Source organism: Penicillium roqueforti (assembly GCF_015533775.1).
Source record: "Penicillium roqueforti strain LCP96 04111 chromosome Unknown scaffold_20, whole genome shotgun sequence".
In the NCBI taxonomy this organism is placed as follows: domain Eukaryota; kingdom Fungi; phylum Ascomycota; class Eurotiomycetes; order Eurotiales; family Aspergillaceae; genus Penicillium; species Penicillium roqueforti.
The window spans coordinates 1-21,886 of NW_024067584.1; the positions used below are offsets into that span (position 1 = coordinate 1).

Genomic DNA, 21,886 nt, shown 5'->3' on the forward strand with positions numbered 1-21,886 from the left:
AGATCTGTCATAGTAATTCAGGTATTTTAATTTCCTGCCGGTCTAAAATTGGTAAGAGCTAGTCCTAATTAGGCTATAAAACCATTAAAATCAGGCATCCGGCTGTTGGCCGCTATACACCTTCGTAGTTAGGGTGCTGAGATTTTGACCGAAGCCGTGCCGAACCGACAGGGTCAGAAATGCGCTTGATACGATTGCAAGGATCTGTAGAGCATTGACGTTAGTCGAGGGTAATCCACAAGCTAGTCAGGGAGATCTGCATACCTCTGCGAAGATCATCAGTCCATCATCGATGCGAAACCGATTGATCTTGATTTTTCCGACCACGCGTAAAATAACGATCACCGCAGCAATGGCCACCGCAGCCCAAATTCCCCTCTCTAGGGATGGGCCAAGATTTTGTGACATGGTGGGAATATAAAGAGGCTAACTGGATAGCATTGTGAAGTGATATATAAGAGATTTCAGTTGGCATGACGGGTGAGAGTCCGGAAGAAGAAAGAGCTTAGCAGTTTGTGTCATCAACCCCGGAAAGCCTTGGAGAAAACGATTGGATTTGGAAAGTCAACTTAATCCATCGGGTATTAAACCGTAACCGTGGAATGCTCTAAGATGATCTGTGGTTGAGCCATGGACTGGCCAATCTACGACCTTGGCTGGAGTAGGTTTCGCGACGATCATTTCTATTTGAGTCAAAATGAGCCTTCGAGTCTTGGAAGTTGCATGTTGCCTATTATTAATCCGGTGCAAAGTCCCCAAAGTCAATTCGTGCATGGCTGGTTCTCTCTCTTAACTGCCTCTTTGGGAGGATTGAAAATGCGAATAGGACAATAATTGGTTCACGTATCATAATGTCATAGTAACTGTCGAGATAAGGCCCTATAAAATACCCCTGAACTACGGAATTGTTAAACGAAGCCTCAAGCCACAAAGCATACAATATATTAAAGGCTGACATCCTGAGGTGGGGTTTAGTGGGTTTAATTAAACACCGATTGGAGGAATTTCATCTGCGTTACCGGCGCAGTCAAACACCGTTGAAATATAAGGATTGGCAGAGGCTTCAAGTAAAGGGGGGTTCTAAAGAAGCATACAGTCCGAACCTATATCCTCCTATAGTGGTAAGGGTCTTGGCACGAGGTATTCCTCGTTTACCCCGGCAGAATCCCGACGAAAAGGGCGGAAGGTAGGGCTAGACCAATAGAAGTATGGCAGCCACGTGGGCGGTAGACCTTAAAACTCACTTCGGAAAGTAAGTTTGTCCAGTATATGGGGCTAAGCCTGATTGGGCAGCCTTGGCACTCTTTCCCACGGTCAGAAAAGTCTGGAAGCGCCAACCTTGGGATTCCTCAACCTTCAACATTCCGAATCTTGGAATGACCGGGGTTCTCTCCAAGTGGGGATTCGACGGGGTTTGCCTGAAGAACTGGATCAGATCCTCGGCATTTCTGGTCTATCCGGGGCCTCCGTGCCGAGATTAGATTAAAAAGCTGAGGTTCGCAAAAGGAGAATAGCATCATGTTCTTAGAATAACGCTGGAACTCATCTCCGGTCAAATAACTGGATAACTATCGCAACTGACATGTCGATCACGCGTGCATGAACACTATTATATTGCACAAGTCCGGGACTTGTGCCTGCCGTTCAACTTACTATCTCGGTCCCACCCCGGCGAAATTGTCCCACATTTATTGATTGGACTAGACGCACTAGGAAACATCTCCGAATGTTCAGAGATTCAGGTTCATTGCAGGAATACAAAGTCAATGTATATAGACGGGAATGATCGGCACCTGTGCCTTCATTTCTCTCCAACCTTATCCCTTTCATCTCCTCCACCATGAAGTGGACATTGCCTTCCCTCGTGGCTATTGCCGCCCCGGCTATTGCGTCCAACTGTCACTGTTTACCAAGCGATAGCTGTTGGCCTGCCCCATCGGCTTGGGCATCCCTCAACCACACCGTTGGTGGTCGCCTGGTTGCTACCGTCCCTATCGGTACCCCCTGCCATGCACCCAACTACGATGCTGCCGCCTGTGCAGCGCTCAAGACCGACTGGAACAAACCCCAGACCCAGTAAGTGGTGCTAGTATGGCAAAATTGACATCGCTAATTGCCCCAGTCTTGAGTCCTCTTCATCGGTGATGCAAATGTTCTTTGCCAACCAGAGTTGCGACCCATACACGTCCAAGAATAAGCCGTGCCGCCTCGGCAACTACGTGAACTACGCTGTGAACGTCTCTTCCAGCGCGCAGGTCATTGCTGCTGTCAATTTTGCCCGTGATAACAATATCCGCTTCGTTATCCGTAATACCGGCCATGAGTAAGTCGCCTCAATAATCCTCTACAGATAAATGCTGATTGATGTAGCTACCTTGGCCGTTCAACTGGTGCCGGTGCCCTCTCTGTTTGGACTCACCACTTGAATGATATCGAGTACCAGGACTGGTCTGGTCCGACCTACACAGGCCCTGCCTTCAAGATCGAGGCTGGTGTAGTTGGTTACCAGATCCTCGAGGCTGCAGCCGCCAAAGGCCTCGTCGTCGTCGGTGGCGAATGTCCCACGGTCGGCCTCGCCGGTGGCTACACCCAAGGCGGCGGTCACTCCGCCCTCAGCAGCAACTTCGGTCTTGGTGCCGATAACACCCTAGAGTTCGAAGTTGTCACCGCCGCTGGCGACCTGGTCAAGGCCTCGCGCACCGAGAACCCCGATCTCTTCTGGGCACTGAGCGGTGGCGGCGCCGGCAACTACGGCGTTGTCATCTCCCTAGTTGTCAAGGCATACCAAGACGCGTCCATTGCCGGTGCCGCTCTTGAGTTCACCGCAGCTGACATCACCACCGACACCTTCTACGAGGCTGTTTCGCAGTTCCATGCTCTGCTGCCCGCCATGGTCGACCACGGTGTGACTGTCATATACCAGATGACCAAGAGCGTCTTCATCATCGACCCCATCACAGCCTACAACCAGACTACCGATGACGTCAAAGCCATCCTCGAGCCATTCACCTCGAAGCTCACCGAGCTGAACATCACGTACCAAGCCAGCTTCACCGAGCACGACTCGTACTATGACCACTACAACACGTACATGGGTCCTCTTCCTTGGGGCAACCTTGACGTGGGCGCCTACCAATACGGCGGACGTCTGATTCCCCGCAGCACCCTCGAGCAGAACTACAACGGGATGGGCGACGCACTGCGCACCCTGACCCAGGGCGGCTTGGTCGCCGTCGGAGTCGGCATGAACGTCTCCAACCCAGTCAACGTCTCCAACGCAGTCTTCCCAGCCCTGCGCAACGCAGCCGTGACGATGCAATTCGGCCTGCCGTGGAACGAGACCGCGCCTTGGTCCGAGATGATTGCGGACCAAAAGAAGATTACGACTAAATATGTGCCTGCGCTCGAGGCTGTCACTCCTGACAGCGGCTGCTACCAGAATGAGGCTGATTTCCGCCAGCCGAACTGGCAGCAGACCTTCTTCGGAAGCAACTACGCCCCTCTGCTTACTATCAAGCGCAAGTGGGATCCTTCGTCGTTCTTCTATGCCCTCAAGGCTGTTGGCAGTGATGCCTGGTCTGTGTCTGATTCGGGGCGGATGTGCCGTACTTGAGCTTCTTGAGCTAGCAGATTTCATTTCATAGCGATTTACAGTTCCTGTTTAGATGTTAGAGATATTTTCCTATTGTGTTGACTAATTTTGTTACCGAAGATCATGCCCAAACCTGCACATACACATCGAATATCATCTCTGTCGGTTCTTATCCGAAGCTATAATGCATCTTTTTGTAGCCCTTATTCATCGAAAAATAGTATCTTAAATATGCTCGAAATGCTCAAAGCCAAATCTATGTACAGAAATCTATAACCAAATCAATTGATATCGCCAAGTAGCAAGTGTACATCAAAACATATATATACAAACAACAAGCCTAGACCGCAGCATTATTACCGCAAGAGAAGCTGTCATTAGAAGAGTCATCATGAATAGCCTTGCCGGAAACATAAAGGCCAAGACCACACATACAACCACCAATCAGAATAACGCACAAGTTCACAACAGTGAGAGCAATCTTCCGCGGCGAAGAGAACCACTTGCCCTTATTAATGAACAACCAATACACACCACCCAGACCATAACTGAACCAACTCGCGAACAGCGAGCTAATCAAACTCAGCAAATCACTGAAGACGGGAATGGCATCGGCAATAACCCAGGCAATAACCCAGCAAGCAAGACCAATGCCTACCCAGGAACCAATGGCAACCAAGTCACGCTTCTGCATGCGGTCGGTGCCTCGGAACATGCGCACGTAGATGTACTTCAGACCGATGTGGCCGTTGACGACGCCGGCACCGATAATCTGAGAATGTCAGCTGCTGGATATGGGATCGGATGGGGAGAACGTACAGTTGGGATGGCGATTCCGTAAGCCACCTTTTTCATGATAGGACCTGCGGATCCAAGAGCGGGGGATGTGACCTCCTGGCCGACATAGTAGTAGATGACCACCGCAGCAACGACGTAGAAGACAATTTCAAAGGTCTGCAGCATGACCAGAGCCTTGGGGAAATCCCTCGGTTCCTCCATCTCAGCGAGCAGACCGAAGAAAGCCACGTGGGCGCAGTAGGCGAAGACGATGTTGGTGACGGCGCCGAAAGCCTGGACCAAATCGGTGTCGACGGTAGCCTTGAGATTCTGACCACCCTTGTTCTGCACCCCGACTGCGACCATAGTGATGATGACAGCAGTGACGATACTGATAAAGGCTATCGAAGGAAATTAGTGATTATTCTCCAAGTAAGGGGAACCTGGTACATACACATGCACGAGATATAGGTCATGTTCTTCATAGTACGAGGTAAAGAGCAGACGAAACAGATGACGAATCCAACAGCTGTGAAAACCATCGTGCAAGTGCCGTGTTCGGTAACGGTATTCATCATGACGCTGAAAGTCAAGATGTGGGAAGCCATAATGAAAATCGAGAAGAGCAGCTGGCCGAGGCCGAACAGCTCGCGTCCAAAAGCACCTAACAAGACCTCGCCGGCATCGGCTAAATTCTGGATATGGGGGTATCGGTTGCGGAATTGGTAGATTGTGTATCCGGTGTAGGTAGCGAGAATGCCCAGTCCGACGATCAGGATGAGAGCTGGGGCAAGGCCTAGCTGGGCGAGGGTCTTGGGCAGGGACAAGACTCCGAGAGAGACGGATTCGGCGATCATGACTAGATGGTGGTCAGAGTTGGTTCATTGTACCTAATCAACTGATGACAGTTTTGATCATGCGTGTGGTAGCACTTACACATTCCCGTTTGCCTATTACGGAATTAGCCTATATCCTTGATGATTGTTTCATTGCGTGTACTTACCACCACTTCATAGTCTTATACTTAACCTCGGCACCCTCCTCATCTCCAAAGGCATCCTGATACTGTGGCCTCTCCTCTAGAATCTTCTTCTCATTATACCCCGACTCCGAGTCAGTCGGGTCCTGGTAGGGTGTCACTCCATCTGGAATCATGATGTCGACGCGTATAGAGCCAAAACTGGAATATAGAAAAGACAGAAGGAAAGAGAGAGCCCAGCCACTTGTATATGTGCAAAAGGAAAAAAATTCTCGACCAGAGGTGGATCTTTCCTCAACGTCTGAGACAACCCCGGCTTCACTTGTATGGAGAGTTGGAGGGCAAAATTCTGGAGCCCGGATCTTCTGGAAGGTGGGGATGTACCGGGCTGAACGGTGAATGAATTTCTATTTCCTATTTCCTATTTCTACCATATTTAGTTAATATTGCGGCTCACTGAGACGAAAAAAGAGAAAAGCTTTGATGCCAAGTTGCGATCATATAAATTAAGCGTAGGGAGACCCGCTTCTGAACAGATGAGTGGAGTCATTATGACCCGCTTTCCTGAAAACAGACCAATTACAGACTCGGCTCGGAATTCTATTATCTAAGAAGAATGCCGGACTGCGCTGCTGGCCGATGGTAGCCGCTTCCAAGCTTGTCCCGGGCCAATACCGAGTAAATGGCTTCGAGCTGTTACTAAATGCCAAGACGTGCAGCCGTATAATCGTGGTTACTCTATGCAACTTATGTCGGTTATTGTGAATATGGATGAACGGCATCGTACGTTGTACACCGTACCTGAGAGAAGGCAAATTTTAGGGCTCAGTAGCCAGAAGAATTCCAGTATACAAAGAGCAACTGTGGGGGAGTGAAGCTCTTTCGCCACCAAAAAAATCAATTCTAGTCAAGCCTTGCCAATCTCACCTAGGCAATGGTTCGGTTATTTCGTAAAGCCGCATATCCGAAGGATAATGCAGGCCATTGGGGCAGATGGTGCTATTTGTTTGGACCAAATAGACCCATTATTATAAATAATAACTCAATGCTTTCCTAATCGGGACTTTCGATTATATACCACTTACCGAAATAGACAATGGAGTCTCCGTACCTATGTATTGTGTATATTGTACATCGTACCTCCCTCCACATTCTGGTCCCTGCATCTCCAGACTTACCCCAGGTTGCAAGCAATTCAAACGTAAGTGAATGTTCAAACGCGTGAATAATGATTATCCGCACTCGGGCTAGTCGTAAAGAGCACTCCACTCGTAGTTATCGTGGGGTCCGTCTTGTAATTTAGTTAATGGGAGTGTTGCTGCTCCACAAACTCCTCCTTACGGAGTATCTATCCACCGAAGATGAATTCATGAACCAAGGGCCGGAATTATCCGTGAATATATTGACTAGTTGTCCACACCCGCAGAATAGCCGTACCCCACTAAAGTAGCGAAGGTGGTCTTAACGTCGAGATTCCATGGGGCCGACAACGTAGGCTTGTGCAATATACTATTCTGTAGGGAATGTCATTAAGTTGCTAGAATTGACTTAATTGACTTATCCATGGTGGCCACGGTGTGTACATCGCATATTGTAGACTTCTAGGAAACTTTGGCCTGGGCTTTGAGTAGAGGAGGTGCCTGGGTGTTGAATTGAAATTCCGTCTAGAAGCTACCGTGGTCATTTCCTCGGATTTCCTGATGATTGGGGTCCAGTCAGATATGTCCTCATCGTCGCAGCTGGTGCATGTGTAACGTGTCGAGGAATGTGTTCAGGGCAGTCGTCGTGGTATGATTTGCCTCGACATTAGTTGGGTTTGAGGTACACATGAGAACTCTAAAAATAGCCTAGAAAATACATTCAAAGATGAACGATTCTAATTAATCTGATATTCCATTAGATCAGATCTGTCGCTCAAGCTTCATCTGATGAAACGTCCTGACTACAGGGGAATGGAGTGATCAACCAGAAGCAGAAAGATGAAGATTGATGGAAGATAGGAAACTAGCTACTGTACAGCTTCGTACCACAAAGCCAGCTAGTGTTAGAACACTTCTCAGAAGGATATATCAAGGTAAAATAGGTTACTATAGCGAGCATAGTTACCGATAGATCTACTAAGGCACTATCTCAGTCCAACAAGCCCATACTACACTTCCTAAGGAGGTATATCGGAGTATACAGACCGGCATACCGGAGGATCAATTAATCCTATATGTTTTGTAATTTAGTTGATATAATCATGGCCCTGTAACAATAAATTGTGTGAGGGGGGCCAATACAGAATTCCAGACAATTGTATACTATTGATTAGACGGCCAATTTTTACACATACAGCACAGTCGACATATGCAGTCATTCCACGGGTACCGTACGGGAAATTCACCAGACGTACCTGTCTATACCATGAGTGAAATTGTGAGAACGCGTTAATAATAGCTTGTATATGGCTTGGTAGCTCCAGACCATGACTCTCCTTTCGAGCGAGTATGGCTCTCGGGAGGAAATGAGTCACAGCACGGCTTGCTGAAGAGCACGGGCGGCATGGAAGGCTATAGCTCATATAAGCTCGCTCTTAGTGCTCCGCCTCTCCTAGTCCAAGCATTCTAGGCCTAGATCTAGATCTGACAGTGATTGCGGCTGGGTTATTCTTTGATTTCATTGGCTTAAGGGTGGTGAGACTCGGTAAAACAATCAATCTCAACCCCGCAAAGATCAGACGAAAATGAAGATCTCGAAAATATCGAGGTATTACTGGCTGGAGACTCGGAAAAATCACTTTTTACCATAGATGCAGAAGGGGTGAGGCTGGAAAAGTTGAAAAATTGTAAATAATTGGATTACAGTGTGGCTGACCACTTAACGTATTCGGTAAGCGAGCTGCGCAGTAAATGCAACATATTCCACATTTATATCTCCCCAACGACGTTTCAACTTGCTTTTATTACTTGTCGATAGCCATCGATAAGAACTTTTAGCAATATATCTCAATCTCAGAGAAATCGGAAAGTTGTATCATTGCGGTATTGAAAATTACATCACTGAACTATAAGAAATATATATATCTCAATCACTATTACTAAATTTCTCAAAACTCCCTAGAGTGATCAGATATCATATGGAGAGCAATATGCTACAAGATAGAGTTTATATTGACCACAGTTGTTGCATTATCATGTTGTAATTTATCGCTTTTACTATATGATTTGGGGTGCGCAGCTCGCTTACCGAATACGTTACGAGATAAGACTCGTGTCAATGCTAATACTACTGCACTTAACTCGCCTGCATGAATCATAGAGAGGTCTCGTATAGCGACGGCATCTATCAAACCAAAAACAAGAGTTGAACTGACATACATCTGCACGTCGTCGGCATGACTTGCCTTGTCTTGCAGCCAACCACGTCTAGACTACGTTGGATCCTGGAGCAATTCGGCCCAGGCTTCCTAATCTAAAGCCGGCGCTCGGATAGTCGCCCGTATACAAGTTACGCTGGAGTGATAGTGGCGTTTCTGATTGCAGTAGCCATGTTTGCCCGGGCGTGCGCTTGAGATGTGTATGCTTGCTTTTTACTAGACAGGCTATTTTAGGCTCTACTTTATAACCTTAGAAAACTATCTACTCAGAAATTTCTCTCATTTATTCATCTTCCCACTTCGATCTGAACACTGTTTCTCCCTCAATCTCATTTCCCTTGGGACATCCATACGAACGGACATCTTCAATCCTACTAGGGGCTGATCATGAAGAACATTCGTAAGAGACATGTCATTCTTGTCGATGGACCATGGTACAATGATGAAGGGGAGCTCCGTGAGTAATCGAAAGCCTAGTTCCTTGACGTGAAGTTACCCAGGCTGACTGAGTCCAGACTATGGTAGTGGCGGCAAAAGCACAATATGGCGAATCGGCTCAGCGACGAAAGAGGGTAAGGTAGCTGACGATAAGGGAGACGTAAACCAGGTGAGGATATATCATTTCTATCGGGCAACATGTCTATAGTCTCATAAGGTGACTGACATATTCTACTGCAGGTTATTCGATATTTCAAATCGAGTAAAAAGTCCATTATCGACAGAACGAAAGAGCTTGTCGACGTAAGTAAAAGAAACCAATCACTATCCCTTCTACAAGCTAACAAATTGTGGAAGATTTGCAAATCAGCAAGTACGGAAGATGAGATATGGCTTTTCGGATTTAGCAAGGGTGCATGTAAGTACAACCCTTCTTCTACAACGAAGCCTCACCAAGCTAAATAATTGGTCCCAATCAGTGGCCATTCGTGCGGTGGTAGATCTCCTTTGGGCTGCCAAACGTGACGAACACCGGCCCGTACAACGTTCTTTCTCATCATTCTTCAAATTGAAGAAATCTTCAAGTTCGCTGGTTGAGGTATGTCAAATGTCGTCTTTATCCCCATGCCTTCTGATACTGACCTGGCCTCTATTCAGCTCGAGAAATGGTAGGAACGGAACTTTGGGACTTGAAATCTAGTCCCCTTGCTAATGTATTTAGGATTCGTGAAAGTGGAGCAAAGAAATGCCTGCCAAAACTATGTTTTGTAGGACTATTTGACACGATACATGATTCATCCGTCGATCAATCGTTGCAATGGCCAGCCTCGATATATCTTTATCATGCAGCTTCTATGCATGAAGATGATAACACACTTAAGGTTCGTCTGCTTAGTGAGGATGCATCAAAAAACGCTTATGAAACACCCAAATACGTTGAAGCGTGGTTCGCGGGATCTCATATAGATATTGGTGGGGGCGCAAATCAAGATGGACTTTCTCTTTATCCACTGCAGTGGATGTTGATCGAAGCCCAGAAAAAAGGATTATGCTTGAACAAGCCCATTTTACCCGATAAGAAGGAAGGGCAACTTGTTGAGGACATAGTGCAACTTGTTTTTCCATCAAGCGGAAAAACCTTGGACTCCAAGTCATCAGTGATCGATCCCTGGACCTTGAGATATGCCAATAACCTCACGATCCAGCTATACAATTTGCGTATTTCTCACCAGCACGGTAACTTGCAACAAGAGCAAGATCAGCGACCTAAAAAGAACGTCCTTATCCAAGCAAGAAAGGAGCCAGGGAATCATCGCATTCCCGCAAATCAGCGACACAACGTCAAGTTGAATAAAACGAGACCCTATACGCAACACCGCTATGGAGGCAGTGGATCAATATATCGAGCTATATTCGCATCTGAAGAAACCGACACGCCGTCTGCGTCTAGGAATGAACTGGTTGGTTATTCTCATGATTGTAAGTCAATCAAAGAAGCATCTGAGATGAGAATATACGCTCAAACCAACGTCATTAGGTGCTTTTGGGGTAGTAATACACCCTTCAGTATATTTTCTGATGGATATCTATCCTCGGTATCTGAAGGTAAACGAATTGCCCAGAGAGCTTTCCTTGGACCTCCAAAGATTCCGAGAAACGAAGTTGCTTAAAGAGAAGCAATTTGACCCCTGGGTCTCAGCATACAATTTGGATCATTTACCCAAATGCCGCATCCTTGTTTGTGGAGCCACTGGGGTTGGCAAGTCTACTCTTCTTAATGCTGTGTTTGGCATTGAATTGGTAAGTAATGTTTCAGAAACGAGAACTTTATTAGACAGCATCTAATTGATAGCAGACGCAAACAAGCGATAAAGAATCGGTTTCTCACGATATCAATGAGGCATTGGAAAGCGATTTGCACCCCGGAATTATCATTCATGATTCTCGTGGTTTCCAATATGGAGAATCAAAAGAAGTCAATATATTGAGAGATTTCATTGAGCAACGCCAAAAGTCAGCAGACCCAAACGAGCGACTAGACGTTATATGGTATGTAATCTCAAACCCTGGAATGTTCATTTCTAGCGCTAAAGTTATTTTAGGCTTTGCATAGAAGTATCCTCAAAACGACGCCTTCAACCAGCCCACGCTGAGCTTTTCCATGTGTTGAAAGAATTCGATTGCCATACACCGGTTATTGTAGTGAGAACTCAAATGGACAAAGAGCTTAAGGAACGGCAGTTTGATATACTCGGTGCGGCAGCAGAAGGCCAGAAACAGAATGAGTCAAAAGAACCAAATGGACTGGCTTGGGAAGTAATCAAAGCACAGGCTGAGAAGGAGTTTTTCGAGGCAGAGCGGCCATTTGAAATGGATGTCAAAAAACATGACCCGAAAGCTTGTGTGGTTCATACTTCAAAGGGTAAGATCTATGACTCTGACCTGAATTCGACTTTTCAGCTGGGGGACTTTGCTAAATCTTACACAGATACCGATTCTTCTATACGAAAACTTGTCAGAACGACTTTAGAAGAAGTTGAAAGATACAGTCCAGAAAGAAAAACTTCTGTCGCGGCTGCCTTGAGGCGTGACATGGATTTTAAAATCGGAGTGGCCATTCAAAGGACGTTTGACATGATAAACTACGATGCCCACATGTGGCAACGAGTCATAGCTGCAATACCCTTGACTGACTCTACAACAACTCCCATAATGTGCCGGGTCCTCTGTTCTCGTATTCTGTCTTGCTTCGGGCTACCCAAAATCCCACCAGACGCCGCGGCACACGTGTTTTCGAAGGTTATTTTGCGAAACCTTTCCAGGTTCATGATGGAAAGCATCGGCACTGACTTTTGGAATATCCTCGCTGGTGCCAACAAGCTTCTCCTGTTCGGAATTGCTCCAATACCCAAGGCAATGTGGCCTGCCGCTAGGATGGTTGTTAAATGTGCCTGTGATGTGATCATTATCCTTGATGGAGCGATCAAGCAGAGTGGATTCATGGCGACTCCCGAAAACCTGCATGAAGTTCAAATGGCTTACGCACTGAATTACAACCCAGATGAGCTTCCGGGTAGTGAAAAGATGACTCTAAGGCAGTTGACCCACAAAGATGTCAATCGTGAGTTCAAGCTGAGCAAAGAATTCAATCAAAAGCTGGAGTATCAGGTCGCCAGGCACAAAATGATGAGGATTGTCATGACGCACAGACTCAAAGAGAAAGCTCACTTCCGGGCTTCAGCCCCGAGTTTCTATCAAGAGACAGAAAATCAAGACGCCCTGGATGCATTATTTTCGGGGGATTCAAACACGCTCGGTCAGGAGATTGATGCTCTAGCTCAGCTTGGAGCAGACGGGTGTATGTCCGGTCAATATGACGAAGAAATTGCAGATCAATATTCAGAATACACGTATAGCCAAGACATGGACGATTCATTGTGCAGAAGCAGTGTCTGCTTTGATGACTCGGCGAGTTGAAATTGCCATACATGGGTGGAATTATACACATTTGTCTACAATACCTTTCGGATCTCCGGCATTTCTCTGGTTTAATCTGCCCTTATAATCTTGAGTGTCTCGGATACTTGCTTCTGTATATATCTCTACGGTAGCATTAGGGTTCTATTTCAGATACAAGATAAGGCTTCATATTCGAAAGATGATCAATCGTTGAAAGACTTGAACAGATTGAGTAGGGCAAGGACAGAGTTTGATGTTCCATATAATCGATTTAATACGGCCATGCTTCAATGGTTTCTACTTTAAAGATATTATATGTGGCCAGAAAGCCATCTCGTGTTCCTGCTGGCGCGTAGATCGTGGATGGACACGCGAAAGAAGCTGCGCAGGGGCCCGAAGAACCACGGAACTCCCTCAATCGGTTTATCTGCCTTGAACGAACGCGCTAGCGGCTACGACGGTCGAGAATGATGATGGGGTTACAGGGCGTGTTTGGGGTAGATGGTATGAAGGTGGAGCAGGGCCAGGAACGTTCATTTTAATGCGGTGCAAGTGGTCAATTGTTGTTTTGTGTCTACATTCGGATGGGTCGAGCGAAAGGCTCGGACTATGAGAATGTTGTCGACCGTAGAAGAGGGAACGAAGTTAATGGGAGGGAATAGAGTAATTAACTAGAAGTAGAAAGATAAAGATTGATACAAGATAGGAAACTAGCTACTGTACTCAGGATTGTCTATATAGCTTCGTACCACAAAGCCAGCCAGATTCCATCTACTAGAACACAGAAGAAGTATCTCTACGGATATATAAAGGAGACGCCGAAGCGCCAAGCTGCGCGTTTGCCGGCAAACTGTCTGCCAGAGAAGAGAAAGAGAAGGAAGTAATGCCATACAGAAGGTCTACAAACTGCATATGGCAACAGTGAGCACGTCAGAATACGTCACCATCGGACTCATCATACCTCTTCCCTGCCAGCCTTGTGAACCACAACAGAGTCAAGATCTCAGGCCTTAGGATTCGAGCCTGGTAGTTGACTCGGTAAATCAGTATGAGATGATTTAGCCGGCACAGCGATGTGACCCAATTCAGCGTCTTGATGAGAACTTCCCGACGTCTGTGGTAACGAAGATGATGGATGTCTTCGTCCTTTCTTTTTCCATTGGCGCCTGTAAAATAGGAACGCGCCGACGAAAGCGAGCACTACGCCAGACGTAGCACCGATACCGATTCCAGCCATTGTACCCCTTGAAGTATTGTGTGGCGGGCTATAGGTGCTCCTGGGGCGTATGCTAGTACTCGTGCGGGTTCCATCCGCGGTACTGGCAGCATGCGCTGCTTGGATCGTCGCAAAGCCAAGACCTGCAATCGTTGGCAATGCGGCACTGGGGTTGATAGGCCAGTATGCATTGATCGATGGACAGGAAGGAGTAGGAAGCGTAGGTGGAGGGAGGGTATTTGCAGTCACGGCAGACCACCTTTTCAACGAATTGTAGTCGGCCAGGGTTGTTTGCGTGCTAACCTCGAAGAGCCGCGGCGCATGGTGGTTGCAGCTAGTTTCAGAGATGATAACGGGAACCCCTAGGCCTCCTAGCCTCGACGTCAATACATCGTAGTCAGAGGCGCTCATGGACGAGTTGCACCCGAGTTCGTTGACTGCATAGAAGTCGATAGCCTCGTCACTTTTTCCTCCGCACACCAAGTATTCTCCCAACGTTTGGATATAGGTATACTCTGAATCTGTGGCGTATCCAATAGGTATAGCGCGGTACTTCCTAGCAGCAGCATAAGCTTTCATATCCCGGGCTGCGGCCTTTAGGTATGGGGCTAGGTCGACTGTAGGGCCTATGTCATACATTTAGTGAGCGCAAAGACTGTGAGCGGTGGGTTTCATACCTTGACCAGTAATAGTTTGGCTGGAAATAATATTATTTCCAATAAGAAGCCCCAGGAGATTGCTATACCCGGCCATTGAATCAAGAACAGCCGCATATTGTTCGAAAACGCCCATTTGCCATGGTGAGTTGACCTTGCAGAGATGTTATTATCCATAAAAATTACACGAGCAACCGGAAATGCTTACTATGTTCGAGCTGACATCCGTCCAAGCTCTTTGAGTTGCCATGTTTGCAATCACGTATATTCCATTGTCCTGGAAAGTCTGCATGCATTTATCGTGACCCTGAGTCGCATCTGTATAGTACACCCTGATAGTGTTGGCCCCGAGTGCCTTGAGGATAGGCGCATCGATTGCGCACTGGCTAGCCCTCGAATCTGCCAAAACATCGATTGTAGTCGAACCAGAGGCATCTCCGATGTAATCGACACCTGTTTCAGATGTTATCTTGGCTTGGCATCGATAACACAGTTCAAATGATCTTACCTTTGATCTGAAATCGATGGCCCCTACTCAATAACCCATTCCCCGCGACCGAGATAACAGGCAGTGACATCTCAAGACACGAAGACACAAAGGTGGCAGGAGATGATAAACACGGAAAAGACTGCGGGGGAAGTGAAAAACAGGGTCCGAGGCTATATCTAGGGCGCCATGGCCCCTACATAGGCTTGCCCAACCCGGTATAGCGCTTACATGTGAAGCGGTTTTTAAGATTGCAATAAGCCCGGTTGATAACGAATCCTACCTTGAGGTCATGGCGTATCTTATAGAAGTCCAACTCTCACGGATATAAACTGTGGAGCTACAATCCCTTAATTGTAGGATCCATTCAACCATTTTTGCTTCATATTGCTCCGCATTATTAAATCATAAGGTCTTTAGGTGTTATGTACGCCAGCGGCCTTCCAGAGCCTGCCCCGGACCTGCAAAACTCGCCCATTCGCTCAGAGCTCTGTCTGCCCTATTCGCACCCTAACAACATTTCGCACCCACGGAACTCCCCATTTACTACTCGTTCTTTTCATTTTTACTCATATTAAGGATGACACGGTGAAGGGAGGCCACAAACGGCCGCTTTTGACACCATTTTAAGCCGCTCACGTGGCCGGTCTTGGCGTCACGTGCACCAAAGCCCACGACCCGCTGCGGGTTAGCCGTGCCTGGTTCTACGTATCTTCAACTTCCCCTGTATATACATACATACACTCGCGAGATTGAATCCATGTTTCTGTAATGGGGCTCGTCGAACTACCCACTGAGATCCTGTGGATCATCGCATCATGCCTTTGCCGCTAAACGGATATTTACGCCTTCGTCCACACCAATCGTGATCTATACGAAAGACTTATCAAGTCTCTATATTACTTTCACGCCCGGTATAGATATGGAGCCAGGCTCTGGTTTCTCGCCCAGCGGAACCTCTTTTCATAAGTTCAAAGTTTGCTAGACGTGCTAAATGCTGCTAGCAACCAGCCTCCAGCATCCCGGGCAGTGGTAGAAGCAACGGAACGGAAACCTATAAGAATGTACGAAAAAGGCACGATGCTAAGAATGTAGGAAGAAGAAGAAGACACAATACACAGAATACGAGAAAGTCTGGACCCTATGGATATTTCTACCCACCCTCTTCTCCAATAGGGATACAGCATCCTGGGTATTAGGAATATCCAGCATGCTCTAGTGCTGGCAATTAAGGGTGGCTATACCGAAACTGTGACCCTTTTACTAGACTTTGGTACACAGGCCAACTTCTACAGTAGGGAATCTATATTGGCTACTTACAATTAGTGGTATACTAAGGCGATTGATTACCCGCCCCTCTTCACTGCGGTATAGCACGTGAGGGTAGAACTAGTAAAGTTACTGCTTCAGTGTGGTACTAATCTAGAGCTATTTGCTCCTTCACCATTATATCGTGCTGTCGAAGATAATGGACGGGAAATTATCCCTATATTACTCGAATACAGTATAGGGCCGTAAGTAATAGCGTTAAAGCTAGCTATACTAAACGAGGATAAGTCTATAGTGAGATTTCTTCTTAATAGAGGATTCAATATTTTAAAGGACGGACATACTGGACTCTATACTGCTAAAATGAGGGTGACAAGGATATGATCGACTTATTAGAGTCTCGGGGTGTAACATTAGCTGCACTTACTAATGCTGAAAAGGAAAAGTGGGAGACGGCAGACGGGGATGGCACTCTGCCTCTTTTTGATAATGTGTTTATTTCCTTCGAGGACGAGGTCGATCTGGATGAGGGTGAGGGTGAGGATGACGAGTTCCGGAATTATTATGAGTATTGATGGGTACATTTCCTGTATCACATATTTTCAAATTGGTTCCCTTTATTTTTTTCTCTCTTATATTCCTGATTGTACAAACGAATGCACAACTGCACAACTGTACAGTAGATATGATTAGGTATTCACGTCTATAGTACCTACACTAATGCTGAACGGAGGAGACGCTCCAGTTCTCGTAGCGACTCGGGCTTGGAAGTGACACTAGACATCAAGTAAAGCACGTTTCCAAGGACGCGCGAGTGAACATTGAACTGATCACCACCAACAGCCAGCTTCTGCTGCAGTCCCTTTGCAGCATTGGAGTTGTAGCCTGTCATATATTAGCTTTATCAATGATTCAGGTCTGAAGAACATAACATACCTCCACCAGCTGCATCACGCAGTGAGATACTCAGCACGGTTCCAATGGCGAACACGCTCTCCACGGACTTCGTGGAAGAGAGGTCCTCAAGCAGACCATGTGACCAGACACTCCACACCTCGGGAGCTGAAGATTCAACAGTAGCAGGCGAGCTGCTACGCCAGTCAGCGCGGTATGCATCCCACGATCCATCGGTATCAAGCTTGGCCATGGTCTTCAAGGAGTCAACAGCGACCGTGCATCCAACTGCATGGGCGGTGTAACTGTGGCCGTGGAGAAGGGCATCGCTCTTTTCGGGACTCGAGAAAGCATTGAAGATTTCCTCGCTAGCGACAGTCGTGCAGAGTGGTACCAGCCCGCCCGTGAGGAGTTTGGCGTTGACGGCCACGTCGGGGTGCACTCCTAAGAAAGAGGCGGATGTCCGCCGACCGAGACGGTACAATCCGGTGAAGACTTCGTCGAAGATGACTGGCAGGCCGGACCACGACGGGGATTGTTTGGGTGCGGTAGCGTTGGGGGAAAACAGCTCTGGGTGGTCGCGGACCACATCGGTCAGGCATCTCTGGAAGAGAGGGTCACTAAGGGAATCGTTAGTTCATGTAAATGAAGGATCGTATATTCTTACCAGAAAAGCATTCCACCCGCACCGAGGATGACCGGTTCCAAGATCAATGCTCCAAACTTCACTCCTTGGCGCTGAACGAGATCTTCAATAGTGCGACGGATGTAGTCCTTGTACCGCTGGGCAGTGGCAGACTCAAGACGCTGGCTGAGGTCAAACACCGATCCCAAGGAAGCGAAATCAACATCCTCGCCGAGTTCTCCCTGCAGCTCACCGGGGATCTCGACTTTCCAAGATCCGCCAACCATCTTGACAAGAGGAAAATCGAACCAGTGGCCACGACCACGATACCACTCAACCTTCTTATTGAATGTCGAAGGTTCCGAACAGTCCATCACACCGATAGTATCACCGTGGTAGCTACCCTTGAGTCCAAGAATACCAACCTGCTCCTGGGAGGCATCCCAACCGTACCGGTCGCAAGAAGCGCGTAGACCCATCTTCACAGCAACTTCCATCCCTGTACTTCCATTGTCCGTGTAGAAGACTTTAGTAAACCTCGGGTTTTCGATGGTTTTCAGTAGATTATCCGCAAGCGTCAGCGCTGGCTCATGGACAGCTCCTGCGAACATGACATGTCCGTACCGACCGGCGGCATAGGCAGCAGATAGTGCTAGTTCGGGGTTACCGTGGCCTAAGCCTTGAGTCCACCAGGACGCGGATCCGTCGAATGTCGGGCGCAGTTCACCCTCTGCATCTTTGGATGTGTTGGAGCCGAATGTTTGGAAGTAGTCATCATGCGCTGAGTCGATGACGGTAATGTCCTTGGCCTTCATGCCTTGGTGCTGGGTAAAGGGGTACCATATCAGCTCTTGCGCACGGTCGGCCATCTCTTCGAGACGCTGGACGCGCTCGGTATTATTGACGGACATTTCTTCAAGCAATCGGAGAACCTCCGACTCCTTTGCGGAGTTTTGGTAGTAGCTGAACATGGCCTCCTCGTCCCTTATTTGGGAGTCGGCATCCAGCCGCGACGGTCTGGCTGGAGGCGCTGGTAGCGACACCAAGGGAATGCTCTTTTTCTGGAAGTATTCCCGGAGGTATTCATGATTTTGATAGTACTCATCTCGGAACACGAGAACCGATGAGATATCATAGCCACGGAGAAGCAACGACTCGTAGGCAGAAATCGAAGAAGAGATACCCCCTAGACGAGAGTCTGCCACCAACACGATTGGCATCCGAAGTGGTCGATACAAGTCAGCCTGTGAGTTGCCATTGGGGCCCGGGGAGTGCACGCCCCCGGCCGTCTCAACAAGGGCGAAGTCAATGTCGGACCGCGCCCAGCCGGACAGTGTGTTGTGTATGGATGCGAGAAGGTCATCGTCTCGCGGAACCTGCGCGATGAGCTTTAAGTCTTTTAATTAGGACAATCGCACTTACAAATTTATCCTTTGCTGCCAAGTGCGGGCTCACGGGATCGTCGAATTGGTAGAGACATTTGGTGAGCGTCCCGGCGCCATAACGCCGCAAGTGCCTGCGACCGTCAGTGACCGGAATTAATTCAATCGAATTGCTTCAAAGTTCGCCTACCGATCATCGGCATCATCTAATGCCCCCGTAGAAACCGGCTTGAGGAATGCGGCGCGCTGTTTCTGGTGTTGAACCGCATTACACAGCACCGTGGAGATAATTGTCTTCCCCACGTCCGTGTTAGCGCCGTAGACTTGGTGGGCTCGTAAACTGCGCCAGAGCGCTGCGCCGACCGGAGGCATGACGAGATGAATGAAGTGAGTCACGATGAAGTCCAAGAGACCTCGGCGGGTCAACTGCCATTGAGTTTCCGACTCCACGCAAATCCCCACAATTTTGCATTTCACCGGATTGTCCTGTTGGGTTTCTCAACGACTTGGGATCTTGGCTTTGGGAATTGAATTGGTTCTCTTGCCAATCTCAACAATCAACAATATTCGAATCGGAAATCAAGTGAATAGCCGTTGACAGGAACAGTACAGGAACAGTACAAGAACAGAACAGGAACAGGAACAAAGGAATCGACGTGATCATGAAAGCCGATATGACTCCTCCGGGGACATCGAGGACAGCAGGGACAGCAGGGAAAACATCGCACAAAACACTCGTTGACTCACTATCCGCCACTTTGTCGCGCCGGGAAGCCAAATCCGCCCGTCGGAGGCTGACCATTTTACCCCGGACAGCTGTGGATTTCTCCTCCAATGACTTCCTGTCACTGTCAACTTCCTCTGCATACCGAGAACGCTTTCTGGCACTGTTGAACAACACGCCGCCATCATTCCCTCTTGCCAGCGGGGGATCTCGGCTATTAGACGGGAATTCGGCTTACGCGGAAGAGCTCGAGAACTTCCTCGCGACATTCCATCGAGCCCCGACAGCACTTCTATTCAACTCCGGCTACGACGCCAACGTCGGCGTACTATCCAGCATCCCCCAACCAGGCGATGTGATTTTGTACGATGAGTTCATTCACGCCAGTGCCCATGAGGGCATGCGTCTGTCGCGGGCCGGTCCTCGGGAGATGTTTGCCCACAGTTCGCCGGTTGGCTTGAGAGAGGCTCTGCAGTCGCAAATAGATGAAGACCCAGCTATTGCGGAAGGCGCGCGCAATGTCTTCGTGCTCATTGAGTCCATCTACAGCATGGATGGCGATGTTGCGCCCATCAAGGAGTTTATCGCGGTTGTTGATGAGCTGCTACCTCAAGGCAATGGATATTTCTACGTCGATGAAGCGCATGCGACTGGTGTGTTTGGACCGCGGGGTGCGGGCGTGGTTCAGGAACTCGGCGTTCAGGATCGCATGTTCATCCGAGTGCACACATTCGGCAAGGCACTAGCGAGTCATGGAGGTATGTATGATCTGTTTTGATCGCCCGTTGAAATACCGAACTGACCATATCCAGCCGTGGTTCTCTGTGGACCAGAGACAAGGGATTACCTGATCAACTATGCGCGGAGTTTGATCTATACCACCGCTCTAGGATTCCCATTCCTGGCATCGATTCGCGCAGCCTATGAGATCCTAGCATCTGGTGAAACCGAATCAGTAAGTTGATCATTTCTCCATACTCCTAATACCCAGCTAACTGGTTCACAGTTACAACGCCGGCTTCAGGAGTTGATCGGTCATCTCCGACAACGACTGGCGGGCCTCCATACATATCAATCAGTCATGTTCGAAGTCGACCATTTCCCCACATCTCCCATTATCTCCCTTCGCACATCCCAGCCGCGACAGCTGGCGAGTCTCTGCCAGGAAAACGGATTCATTGTTCGCGCGATCATGCCACCGACGATTCCCGAGGGAAAGGAACGGGTGCGAGTGTGTTTGCATGCAGGAAACACCGAGGCGGAAATCGATGGTTTGACGCGGATGATTCAGTCGTGGCTCGATCAAAGTCACAGAAATGTATCAAAATTATAAAAGTATGAGGTACTTGATTTGCATCTGGGATTTTCTACTAGTAATCTCTATTCAAGACCATTCATTTAAATTGTTATCTCATAGGTCGTTATCCGGTTACTTGAATGCTTATATGCAAACAAACAAGACGATGTTTCATGTCCTTACAATATCAGCTGGCAAACTTCAACCACCCCGTCCTGCTGATTATGGCCCATAATCCAAAATCCAGCCCGATCACGTTGTCCTGCTTCGGGTATCAAAATACGCGGCCAGCCCTTAGCCCGACGGTCCGAGGTTGCCACCTGGTCTTGGTACCTATTGCCCAGCCTCGGCACCAGGGATGGATGTCGGCGTTATATGTGGAATGGATCCGGGATTCGGGCCGTGATGCCCACTTATTCTTCGTGCCAAATACCTCCGCACCGAGACTATCAGTGCGGAGTATCGCCGACCATTACCGAGGGTGTTTAAATGGGATACCGACGCGGAAATCAACTTTGAGATGATTCGGAGCTAGTACTCCGTAGATCAAATCAAAGTACACTGTTGTGTAATGCCTGAAGTAGTGTGTAAGGCCACTATGTGCGAACTTCACTAATTCGATCTCTTGGCCGATGAAGAAAGTCCGTAGAATTTGAGATTTTACAGGGCAATTGTTGTAGAATGCATCTATTTCTATTGATTTAAATCCTCTGTACTTGAAATTACTTGTTCA

The 21,886-nt window shown here is 47.9% G+C and overlaps 6 protein-coding genes across 6 annotated transcripts; 2 read left to right on the forward strand and 4 right to left on the reverse strand.

Moving 5' to 3' along the window:
- Nucleotides 1–90: 90 nt before the first annotated feature.
- Nucleotides 91–408, reverse strand: LCP9604111_6929 (uncharacterized protein; the record flags this gene model as incomplete). Its single annotated transcript, XM_039074904.1, has 2 exons — nucleotides 91–204; nucleotides 265–408. 2 exons carry the CDS (start codon nucleotides 406–408, stop codon nucleotides 91–93), a joined length of 258 nt encoding a protein of 85 aa, XP_038926931.1.
- Nucleotides 409–1,840: 1,432 nt separating this feature from the next.
- Nucleotides 1,841–3,613, forward strand: LCP9604111_6930 (putative isoamyl alcohol oxidase; the record flags this gene model as incomplete). The annotated part of the gene is made up of 3 exons (XM_039074906.1): nucleotides 1,841–2,076; nucleotides 2,123–2,323; nucleotides 2,371–3,613. The coding sequence occupies 3 exons, from the start codon at nucleotides 1,841–1,843 to the stop codon at nucleotides 3,611–3,613; spliced, it is 1,680 nt and encodes a 559-aa protein (XP_038926932.1).
- Nucleotides 3,614–3,932: 319 nt separating this feature from the next.
- On the reverse strand, nucleotides 3,933–5,524 carry LCP9604111_6931 (uncharacterized protein; the record flags this gene model as incomplete). Its single annotated transcript, XM_039074907.1, has 5 exons — nucleotides 3,933–4,364; nucleotides 4,412–4,770; nucleotides 4,824–5,228; nucleotides 5,306–5,319; nucleotides 5,373–5,524. The coding sequence occupies 5 exons, from the start codon at nucleotides 5,522–5,524 to the stop codon at nucleotides 3,933–3,935; spliced, it is 1,362 nt and encodes a 453-aa protein (XP_038926933.1).
- An 8,082-nt stretch (nucleotides 5,525–13,606) lies between these two features.
- On the reverse strand, nucleotides 13,607–15,053 carry LCP9604111_6932 (CAZyme family GH72; the record flags this gene model as incomplete). The annotated part of the gene is made up of 4 exons (XM_039074908.1): nucleotides 13,607–14,445; nucleotides 14,497–14,629; nucleotides 14,684–14,928; nucleotides 14,984–15,053. The coding sequence occupies 4 exons, from the start codon at nucleotides 15,051–15,053 to the stop codon at nucleotides 13,607–13,609; spliced, it is 1,287 nt and encodes a 428-aa protein (XP_038926934.1).
- A 1,890-nt stretch (nucleotides 15,054–16,943) lies between these two features.
- On the reverse strand, nucleotides 16,944–19,504 carry bioDA (adenosylmethionine-8-amino-7-oxononanoate aminotransferase; the record flags this gene model as incomplete). The annotated part of the gene is made up of 5 exons (XM_039074909.1): nucleotides 16,944–17,116; nucleotides 17,168–17,745; nucleotides 17,793–19,126; nucleotides 19,173–19,266; nucleotides 19,323–19,504. The coding sequence occupies 5 exons, from the start codon at nucleotides 19,502–19,504 to the stop codon at nucleotides 16,944–16,946; spliced, it is 2,361 nt and encodes a 786-aa protein (XP_038926935.1).
- Nucleotides 19,505–19,794: 290 nt separating this feature from the next.
- On the forward strand, nucleotides 19,795–21,189 carry LCP9604111_6934 (aminotransferase class I/II-fold pyridoxal phosphate-dependent enzyme; the record flags this gene model as incomplete). Its single annotated transcript, XM_039074910.1, has 3 exons — nucleotides 19,795–20,614; nucleotides 20,669–20,811; nucleotides 20,863–21,189. 3 exons carry the CDS (start codon nucleotides 19,795–19,797, stop codon nucleotides 21,187–21,189), a joined length of 1,290 nt encoding a protein of 429 aa, XP_038926936.1.
- Nucleotides 21,190–21,886: the final 697 nt, after the last annotated feature.